Raw genomic sequence first — 11,643 nt, 5'->3', positions numbered from 1 at the left:
GAAGACTGCATTGACCATCTGGCATTTCATTGCAATTAGAGATGAGCGAGCGTACTCGGAAAAGCACTACTCGCTCGAGTAATTTGCTTTATCCGAGTATCGCTGTGCTCGTCCCTGAAGATTCGGATGCCGGCACGGAGCGGGGAGCTGCAGGGGAGAGCGGGGAGATCTTTCTCTCCCTCTCTCCCGCCCGCTCTCCCCTGCTCCCCGCTGCGACTCACCTGTCAGCCGCAGCGGCACCCGAATCTTCAGGGACGAGCACAGCGATACTCGGATAAAGCAAATTACTCGAGCGAGTAGTGCTTTTCCGAGTACGCTCGCTCATCTCTAATTGCAATGCTTAAGTCTTCATTCTTCCAGATCTTACCCATACTTGACATTGCGCTGCAACCCAGTGTGATTCATTGTTTTGCTTCTGGTCCCGATTTTCGATCCAAAGTAATGCGAAATCTTAAACCGCTTAGATTTCTTTATTGTTGATTTTGATCTTTCCTTTACCATTACTGGCTCTTGTCATAATCTTATTCTAGTATACGCCTTTTTTTTCACTCCCTTCACCTTTTAGTATTTGTTATTCAAGATCTTCTGGACTTTCTGCCAACAAGGTCGTATCATCTGCATATCTGAGATTGAGGGTTTTTTTCCCACCGATCTTGACTCTGATGTTGGATTTGTCTAAACTGCATTGCCTCAAGATCGCCTCTGTGTACAGGTTAACCAATGCAGGGGTAAAAAAAGATGGCCTTTGCGTATCCCTTTCCAAATTCTGAACCATTCCATGTCACCATTGGAGGTCCTGACTGTAACCTCTTGGTTCGCACATAATGACTGAGTTGCCCGAGAAGACCTGGGACTCCCATTGGTCTTAGGCATGGGCACAGCTGGTCATGTTCAATGTAAAAGGGTTTTGCTGTAACCAGAAAAGTATATATGTGCACCTCCGATGGATCATGGAAAAGGTCCAGGAATACCAGAAGGAGATTTGCAAATTTGGTCTATTGTTCCTCTTCCTTTGTGAAAACCAGCTTGTGCATCCGGGAATTCCCATTCCACCAGACGGTTTTTCAAATAATCTTCTGTAGGATCTTGCAAGCAAGCAATATTTGTGCTATCGTGCAGAACTTTGAGCATTCAATCAGGACGCTTTTTTTCGGAAGTGGCACGAAAACTGACCTTGCCTAATCTTTAGGCCACGATTTGGTTTCCCAAATTTTGCGACGGAGTGCTGTTAGCATCTGGACCAGCAGGGGCTAGAGCAACCCAGCAGGTATGCAATCAATTCCAGAGGCTTTCTGATTTCGAAGTTGATTAAGTGCCCACTCAACTTAATCTTCCAGGATATCAGGTTATAAGTCTGTTAGTTCTTCTGCTTGCAGTTGATTGTTTCCGCGATCGCTTGTGTAGAGTTCTTCTGTATATTCCCGCCATCAATGCTTGATTTGTTCCAGATCGTGAAATTCTTTGCAATTCTGACCAAAAAGTAAGGTTGCCGTGTGCGATACAAGAAACACGAGCCTTTTTAATATGAGTGTAGAGCTGACTGGTGTGTCCTTTTTGTTTGCTTCTTGCAAATTCATGCAGCATGCATTCCAAAACAGGTCTTTGCGTTTCCTCATTTCACACTGAAACTGGGCATTTAGGCACTAGAAATCATTCCATTTTTCAGTAGTATTTGCTTCTAGTTGTATGTCGGATGGTGTCTACCGATAGCCAGGTTGCTTTTTTACATGGTATATTTTCATTTCCTGTTTAGAATGTAATGGATTTTAATTTAAAAGGTATTAAGTAGAGATGAGCGAGTAGTGCCTTAGCCGAGTATCTCCCTACTCGTCTCTAAAGATTCGGGGGCCAGCGGGGGAGAGCGGGGAGGAACAGAGGGGAGATCTCCCTCTCCCTCTCCCCCCCGCAACTCACCTGTCACCCGCGCCGGTCCCGAATCTTTAGATACGAGCAGGTAGATACTCGGCTAAGGCACTACTCGCTCGAGTAGTTAGCCTTAGCGAGTATACTCGCTGATCTCTAATATTAAGCAATTCGAAATAATGCTTTATTCTACTACTTAAACCAGAAGCACAGAGTCTGTGGTGACCTTCAATGCTGCTGCTGCGATTGCAGAAGCGTAGTTTGATTTTGGCAACAATCTGTTGGTGGCCAGAACCAGAATCTGCGCCTGGGAACATTTTTTTCTGCTAGAACTGAACTTTTCCACTTTTAGGGGGCCCAAGACGTAATCAGTTAGATTGCGGTGAACTCTGTTAGGAGACATCCAGGTGTGCAAGCGACATTTTGGTTGTTTGAACAATGCGTTCATAATCATTTGGATTTTTTTTCCGCAAAATTGGAAAATTCTAATCATTATTTTGTTTTCATAAGCCAAATATTCCTACTTTTGTTCAGAAAAAGGTCCACCCAAATAGATTTAAGTGCTATTTTAGGTAGCACAGGCTCATGATCAGGGTTATAAAATTCAAATTTAAGAAAAGAACTGCACAGGAAACACTCCACATTCTGAGTTGTAAGGTTGATGTCTGTGGTCAGCTTTTATGAGAATCTAGTCTAGGAACCCCCAAGAGTTTATAAGGGCTACATTATTATACTGAATCACCCCCAAAAGGATGACAAAAATACTTAAAGAGGCATTACCACTGTAATCATACAGTATATGGCATATTAAAAGTATATGTCATAAGTGTCTGATAGGTGGGAGTCCCGGAGGAGGGACCTGCATTTATCGATAGAATGGGTGTCCCCTTTATCCCTAATGGGCACTCCAGAGATGTGGGGGGCCTTCCATGCATGCGACTCTCTCCGCTGTAGGTTTTGAGTTTGTGGTAATGGCAACAACCTAGTGCTTCAGAACTCATGCATAGATGGCCACCTCTCCTTTCTGGAATGCCAAGCAGGTGAAGGGACCCATTCCTCTGATGTATGGGTAGACCCACAGTAGGCTGCATGATGCACTGTTAGAACTTGCTCTCTCGTCTCCTGAGCGGTGTGTCACTCCTCTTCTCCTATATGAAAACTATATTTGAGCAGAAACAGAGGACAAGCATTTATGTGTCCAATTGGCTGGGGGCCCACAGAGATGGTCATCGCATGAGGCCTCTGGGCCCCAGATTGTGCACCTCTGGTTTATGTCCTCCCTTTATATTTCCCATATAGTTTGAATCCACTCCTGGCTTTAGCTCAACAAACCCGTGTTTTCTGTCCTGCAGTCATGCTAACTTGCTTCTGAGAACTGCCGAAGGCATCTATGGTCATGGCTTGTCAGTATTATTTGACTTCAGTGCTGTATTCTCAGAGTAAAGGGTAAAAACACAGGAAGGGAGGAGGGAGAATAGGCTTCACTGGAAATGCTCACTAAGTTCTGAACCTGCATCTCCACAAGAAGCAGGTACAGTATATGGATAGAAATCTAAACCATCACCATGACAAAGTGCAGATACATAGAGATAGATAATGTAGAACAGAAGTATCGCATTATTTTAATAAAATTATTCAGCAGTAATAATGATGCAGATACATATCACAACAGATTCTATCAAGGGTGCTATTTGCAACATGTTTTAGCCACGTCTGTATATAAAAAAAAAAAAAAAAAAAGTTTTATGACTTATTGCTTGATGTACCTATAGAATATAATTGGCCAACTGCGATTCAACAGTGTATATACTTTGGGCAACATTCGACTTCCATTTGTTTTCTGTACATATTTTTTTGTGCAACAGAAAAACTCAGCATCCCGCACTTTTCTAACCACAAAAAAAATAAAAAAGCAAGCTTAACGTATAAGGAGATATATATATATATATACATATATATATATATACATATATATACATATATATATATATATATATATATATATATATATATATATAGATACATACAGCTGTAGATTTCTGCAAGTTTTTAGAATGAAAGAAAATGTGTTCAACTACAAGATTTTTTAAAAATAAATATTTTACTGTGAAAAATGTATATATTTGTAATCTAAAGACAAACTTGGAAAACATGACTATACGTTTAATGTACATGCTTATAATTGGAAAAAAAAAAAAAAAGCATTAAAACTTATGCATGTACATTTAATGTACATGCTATAAAGTGTATATTAAAAACCTTATGAGGACAGAGCCTAAAAGTAAATGCTGGTGGGGGAGAAAAAAAGGAGGGGGATTGATGAAAAACTGTCAATAGTACTTATACAATATGCACCATTTACTAAAGGGAGGAGACACAAATTAGATATTAGGAAAAAAAAAAACTTTGACAGGGAGGGTGGTCAATGAGTGGAACAGGTTACCACAGGAGGTGGCGAGTTCTCTTTCAATGGAAGTGTTCAAAGGCTGGACAGATATCTGTCTGGGATGATTTAGTAAATCCTGCACTGAGCAGGGGGTTGGACGCAATGACTCTGGAGATCCCTTCTAACGATCATTCTATGATTCCATGATTCTACTAATGGTTTCAATTAGATTTCAATATTTTTATTGTTTTCTGTAATTTAGGGCACAATTGTCTCTAAACATAAAATGGTGCAGCGCTACATGTACCGCATGTATTCCAGGATATACACCCCGCCGATTCTCTCCAGTAACAGGACAGAAGTCTGTAAAAGGAGTATACTACAATACTATATACAATCAGCAGCACAGCACTGTGCACATAGCTGATGCTATATAAACACAGAAAAAAGAAAAAGAGAGATACACACACACATTATAATTTTTATATATATATATATATATATATATATATATATATATATGCATACATACACACACACAGCCAGTGAGTTCCTTTTGTTCAGCTAATTTGTACTGGACTATACAGTATATAGTACCAGGAAAGAGTCTGCTGGTGTTTCATCAATTTAACAGTGAGAATGTAAGTACTTCTTTACATTACACAAGGCAATCTCTGAAGCATAGGCTGACTTATGGTTGACATTGCTTTGCTCAGCATGGGCCATATTTTAATCCTTTCAAGAGCATTTGGTAAGAGGGAAAAAAAAAAAGAAAGAAAGAAGAGCTGGGTGGTCCTTTGTCTTGTATCAAAAGCTACATGGTTCAATTTCTGCTATAAGAAAAACCTCTAAAAACTGATATTTTTCCCCAATGGAGCCAAAGCCTACTTTCCATTCATTACTCCTAATATTTGATAGCTGATATGTAGTAGTTTTGCAGCGACCGTGGCCAGAGAAAGTGTTCGCTTCATTGGACAAATAACCATAAATCATGTTCCTCACCTTGCACATGCCATAGTCAGTAAGTTTTATGTGCCCTTCAGAATCCAATAAGACGTTGTCCAGCTTTAAGTCTCTATAAATAATTCCTCGCTCGTGGAGGTAGTTTAATGCCAGACTGATTTCTGCAGAGTAAAACCTAAAAGGGAGGAAAGAGTCTATTACCACCAGAAAGATGGAAGAGAAACAACTGGGTGGATTCTGCTTGTGTTCTTACATACAGTGGAAGTGTTGGACTGGAATTGTAAAATACGCTTAACCACGCCATACCGCCAAATATCAGCATTGCAATAGAGAGGTGTGCAGAACATGAACCCGTTAGTGTGACACAGAGATTTCTATTTGCTACACAGTACGTTGCTCAAAAACCATTTCATATCTCTGCAGGACAAAATAACGATTATAACTATGTGCGCCGATCAGTTAGTCAGCTCACATATACAGACCCAACTAAAACAGAAACGACCTACAAAGACGGCGTTAAAACTGAGGATAACAGATTCTCACGAATAATGTATTTTACATGTAGGCAGGGACTTAGATTCACAAGCAGCTAATTACAGCTTTAACCTACTGTTACAATAGATAAGTGATTTTCATCTGTTTAATATACTTGAAAACTTCATTCATTTTTGCAATTAGAGAGCTCGATTTCCAGGTATCTCCACATGCAATGAACCTCAACTTGTCACAACTAGAAGGCTGATCTGTACAAAGCTTCTATTTACATCAATTGGTGATGTATGCAACTGTATACAAAATTAGACCCCTGGTAGTGACAATTGGCAGTTCAGATTCCTACCTGTGAGGCCTCGTTCACACGAGCGTGGTTTTAGCGCAGTATAGGTGTGCAAAAAAAAAAAAATTTTTTAAAAATCATACCTACACTACACTAAAATCTCTACAATAAAAAAAAAATCTCCTGATCACTTAAAAAAGTGCAGTTGCTCCCGGCGTAGATAAAGAAGCCCTGCAGGGCTTTAGGATTTCCCCATATTTCTCCTCGCTAGGGAAAGAATCCCCCATAGCCCTGCTCTAGTGATCCCCAAGGGATATCCCCATAGCACAGAGTCAGTGGGGCTAGAGAGGGGGTTCGGCAATAAAGCTTCTCACAGGGATTCCCCATAGCAAAGAGAGGGGGCGGAGCTAGATGGCAGAACCCTCCAGTCCTGCCCACTCCCAGGGAAGACCCAAGTAAAGCCCTATCATCCCACCCACCCCACCCCCTTCCCTCTCCCTCCCTCTCCTTGGGGAGAAAGGTGAAGGGAGTTCCCTATTGCTTCCCCTCATTCCCCAGGGCTTCCCACCATCCCTGCAGGGACTAACAGGAGTATACAGCAGGACATTTAAAATGTGCTTCTGGGCAGCACGTCTTAAATGTTCCGCTGTAAGCAGTGGGCAATTCCTTCCATCAGCAGAAATTTGTAATCTCATTCTCCTGCACAGAATTTCCCTAGACTCCTGCTCCCATAGGAGTCTAGGGAAATTCCTGTGAATCGCGCACCAAAGATAGGTCAGGTCCTCTTTTCTCACAGCACAGACCTTAGATGCAGGCATTGTAGCCACGCATGTCCTAGCTTTGATTGGTGTGAGTATTTAGCACGTCTGAAATTCCTTCATGTGAATGCGTCTATAGGAAACCATTGGTTTTTCTAGAAGAGACTCTAATCTGCGAAAACCGCGCTCATGTGAACAAGGCCTTATACAGAGTAAGAACACCCAAACCCTAGCAATTATTTGGACAATCATCTAGCCTGATGTGTGTATGGATTTCCTTTTTTTTTTCTCAAAGAAACTGCAATGGAATGGTGCAGTAAACATTTACTATTTATTTCTAGAGAGGATATTCATTTTCCCATCAGTTTGCATACATTCTGTTCAAATTTTGCCTTCACTAGTATAAACACTTATTGTTCACAACGCTATAGTGTGTGCTAAGTGTAGTTACCTGTAGCTACGTTCACTGAACAAACACATTGTATTTAGCCAACCCTCCACTTGCAAGTTTAAAGGGAATGTATCATCAGAAATTGTCATTTTATTTCAAATTAGGTCATTAGTAGTACCACTTATTTTTAATTTTTTTTTATTTTTTGTCACATAAGGCAACTTGAACTTGTGATCATTTGACCACTTATACCATAGACTGCAATATTTAGGTATTGCATAACTACTTGAGGCGAGTGTGCACCATTTGGTACCTCGCATCAACAATTGGGCCATTTAAAGAGTTAACAGCCACGATTGGCGTGAACTCTATTCATGGCTGTTGCGGCAGTGTCAGTTGTTAAAGACAGCCAACACCCGCCATGTATGGAGTGGGATCAGCTTCTCAGCCTGTGCCTTACTAACCATGTGCACCTCTGTTGTACATAACCCCTTCACACTCCAGGGGGTTTAACTTTTTAAAGTTTTCCTTCTTCCTATGTTGATTTGGCACATTATCTAAGCAAAACAAACCTTGCATGTTCTTCTGGAAGTTTCCTTTGACGTTGCATGTGAAACATCAGATCTCCTCCATTTACATATTCAATAACAAAGAACAGTCTGAAACAAAGCAAAATAAGCACATCCATAAATAGAATATAGTCACTGCCAAAACATGTGATGACCGTTAAATAGAAATATATACAGTTATGTACAAGTAACAAATGTATATTCATTCAATCCCTTAAATAGCTGTGCTCAGGCTTTAGGAAAAAAGACAGTATTGCAATACAACTACAGAGGAAGCTATAATAACACCTTTAGCTCAGGCTAGAATTTCAATCATGGCTTTAAAACAAGACGACTATCACAGCTCTAGCAACTATCAAGCAAGAGCTAGAGGTGATTGAAGTGGGGGCAGATAAAAGAAAATTGCAGATATTTGTTTTTTGGTTTCTTTTAATGACATATGCCGTGCAGGGTAAATAACTCATTATTTTTATAGAACAAACTTTTATTTCTTTTTCTTGGGGGAAGGAGGGGGGGGGGAATTTTTTTTTATTACAATTATGGCAAAGAAGGGGTGTTTCATTTTTTTTTTTAACTCGTTTTATTGAGAACACCAGAACATATCAAATTATATTATTCAGTGACAAACCTGAGTGTAACAAACATGGTTCAAGTCTACAAATCAGGTACAATTACTTAAAACAATATACACTGCATAACATAGTGTATTTGGAAAGATAGTTTGCAGAGTTCAGGATATTATCTTCATACCTGTGAAGGGCTAAATGGCACCTGGATTGGCCGAAAACCTCATTTGGTCTACCAATTGCTGAAATGCGTTTTGCGCTAAACCAAATCCCCAGATGTGTTTCAACTTATTACCTTTAATTTTTTTTTAAATAATTTTTTTAAAAAAGTGTTTAAACTGATTTAAACTTTTTGTCCCCTCAGGGGACAAGGACTTGCGATGCTTTGATCGCTCCTGCAGTATAATGTAACACCATAGTATTACATTATACCACAATCTGACCATCTATTAAGACACACCATAAGGCCCCGGCTGCTATGGCAACCACACACACCTTGCGATCTCATCACGGGGGAATGTTATACAGAGCCCCTGAACACTGATTGTGGCATTTAAATGGCGCTGTCAGAATTGATGTTGCCATTTCAAGTATGAACCGCTCCGATCAGGGGCAGTGCTAATTGTAACAGTTGCAAGTGGGTGTCAGCTGTAAGAAACAGCTGGCATTCGCGTTGTATGGAGCGAGATTGACCCCTGATACATACGTAACTATAAACCCTGTGTCATTAAAGGGTTAAACTGTGGACAACTTAGGATTTTCTTGCTTTAATAAAAGCTGTGCCTACAGTATCTTTCAAAATACTCTAAGCTGGAGGTCCAACATTCTTCTAAAGTCCATCAGTCGAGCAAACTGACTGTTCTTTAACACTGAGTGACAGGAGGGGAGTGAAGGAGATGTGAAGCTAGCAAATTATTGCTGGGAGAGGATAGCAGCTCATGTTACAGACCTGGGAGCAGGAGGAGATGAATGATTACTTTATTGCCAGAGGAGAAGTTTTCAGCGCCTGCAGTTACAACAGCAGTCTGTGCCCAGGAGGGAAGCCTGACAGTGTGATGTCTTGATCATACAATATACAGAGCAGATTTAGTGTGGAGAACATTCCCCGCCATAATGACTGCATGATCAAGACATTAAACAGTTAGCTGTCTGTGACCGGGAGGAAAGGCTAACTGTGCAATATACGTGCAGGCACTGAACTTCTGCCTCCTGCAATAAAGTAATCAGTCATGTCCTTCTTTCTCTGCTATGATATGAACTTCTATCTTCTTCTTCCTCCTGCAATATTCAGCTGGTTGGTTTCACCACACTTTTAGACCCCCTTCTGTCATTACATTCAGTGCTGAAGAACAGTCTGTTTAACCTGACTGACTTTAGAAGAATCTTGGTCCTCCAGCTTGCAGTCCACTGGAAAATAGTGTAATCATAGCAGAAATTTTTTTTTTTTTTAAAAGTTAATAAAAAACAGATTAGAGCAATGTTTTATTTCAAAACATACATTGATTAAAAGAGAAGAAGCTAAAAAAGCAATTCATGGCCTTTTATTTGTCTCACTGATTATAATAACCCTTAGTCTACAAGGCCGTATATTTCCCAAGTTATAAAACTAGAAGACAACCAATATAAAAATGCCAAAAGGGCAATTTATAAGCTACAACACTCTATAGTTAACTTGCGCTTCTGCACTCACGGTTAAAGAATGTGATCTCACTGCAAATCAGCTCTAAACCATATATCAACACAGCAATAAATGGACAAATGGAGGTCTATGTTTCTAAAGTACATAATCCGCAGTAGGAAGACGTCCGTGCTCTATACACAGCATACCTGCTTTCTGTTTGGAAACAGGAGTGCAGCCCAACAAGGAAGGGATGGTTTGAGGCCTGTTCAAACACATGCTTCTCTGTTTGAACCCAGTCAATATCCTAGATACAAAAAAAAAACCTAACATTAATTATCCCATATCATGAGAAAAAAAAATACTGCACACACAAAAGTAATAATTCCAGGACAAAAACCCAAATAATAAAATAATGTGAAAGGTGGTCATCCAGCTCCTTAAGATGAATCACTTTTATCAGGTTGAGTTCATTGTATTAATGTTTACGGTTCCTGATAGCCGTCAGGTTGACATAGATAGAAAGTCATGAGCTTGCATGGCCTTGACTACTGAAATGCATTTAGCTGTGTGCACCAACAAATTGTAAAGGTGTCACGACACAGAGGAATGCGAAAACTTTCAGACATACATTAGCTTCCATAACTTTACAGTGCACCATAACTGAGAGCTTGCATCACACATCCTTAAAAGAGGTTACAAATAGAGATGAGCGAGCGTACCCGCTAAGGCAAACTACTCGAGCGAGTACCTGCCCGCTCGTCTCTAAAGATTCGGGTGACGGCGGGGGAGGCATATATTGTATATCAGCCGCACTTCAGTAGCGGGGAGCGATTCCAGCAACCTCATTGGTTGTTGGGTACACACACCCCTTTGGAGATGTGCACGAGTGCTAGTTTCGGAGACCCGCGGGCCCTGCACGACTGCTACCTCACGAAGCCCCGCAGCCCATTAAATAAGCACTAGCAGCCCCGTAGGAGGGTCGGCAACTTGTTCTCTGTTGGCCGATGTTATGAACCCCTTGCAGGCGTCTGTTCCCTGCTGTGAGATCAGCACAGCAACTCCCGGTCACTTAATGTACTCAGCCGTGGTGTGACCCCCGACCGGCCGCACCGATCAACCCTTCAATAATAAGCCTGGAAGAAGTATATTCTGATCGGCAGATCCGCTACATCCCGTGTGTCTTATTATAGAAGGCTGGATCGGTGCGGACAGTCGGTGGTCAGACCCGGGCTGAGTACATTAAGTAACCGGGAGTGCTGTGCTGATCTCACAAGAGGGAACACCAGCCTGCAGGGCATGAGAACAGTGGACAACACAGTAGAACTGTAACGCTGGCAGGCGCTGCAGGGTGCCACCGACCCTCCTATGGGGCTGCTAGCAATTATGTCACGGGCCGCGGGGCTCGTTAGGTAGCACTCATGCACGGCTCGTGGGGCTCGTGCACATCTCCAAAGGGGGGTGTGTACCCAACAACCAATGAGGTTGCTGGAATCGCTCCCCGCTACTGAAGTGCGGCTGAAATACAATATATGCGCGGGGGAGAGCAGGGGGGAGAGTAGTTTGCCTTAGCGAGTATGCTCGCTCATCTCTAGTTACAAAGCTTAACCTTAAATAGAGAACTCACAAATCGTCAAGGACATTCTCACTTTGTGGATGAAAAATTGTATCATGTGGCATGCTAACTTTCACAGAGTTAGGCTGTATCCGCACGGGCGATTTTGTAGTGATGCGACAGCGCTACAAATCGTGTG

General features: G+C 41.4%; 1 protein-coding gene across 1 annotated transcript in view; it reads right to left on the bottom strand.

The window, feature by feature from the left end:
- PRKCI (protein kinase C iota) overlaps positions 1 to 11,643 on the bottom strand; it is an 88,153-nt gene that overhangs the window by 19,272 nt on the left and 57,238 nt on the right. The window contains exons 10-12 of the mRNA XM_066601017.1: positions 10,099 to 10,196; positions 7,709 to 7,795; positions 5,252 to 5,387 (exon numbers count right to left, since the gene is read on the bottom strand). Of these exons, the coding sequence (XP_066457114.1) occupies positions 5,252 to 5,387; positions 7,709 to 7,795; positions 10,099 to 10,196 (321 nt within the window). The remainder of the gene's footprint in view (positions 1 to 5,251; positions 5,388 to 7,708; positions 7,796 to 10,098; positions 10,197 to 11,643) is intronic.

Source organism: Eleutherodactylus coqui, chromosome 1, assembly GCF_035609145.1.
Source record: "Eleutherodactylus coqui strain aEleCoq1 chromosome 1, aEleCoq1.hap1, whole genome shotgun sequence".
Taxonomy (NCBI): domain Eukaryota; kingdom Metazoa; phylum Chordata; class Amphibia; order Anura; family Eleutherodactylidae; genus Eleutherodactylus; species Eleutherodactylus coqui.
The sequence above is the reverse complement of the archived record's forward strand: the minus strand, read 5'-3'. Positions and strand labels throughout refer to the sequence as shown.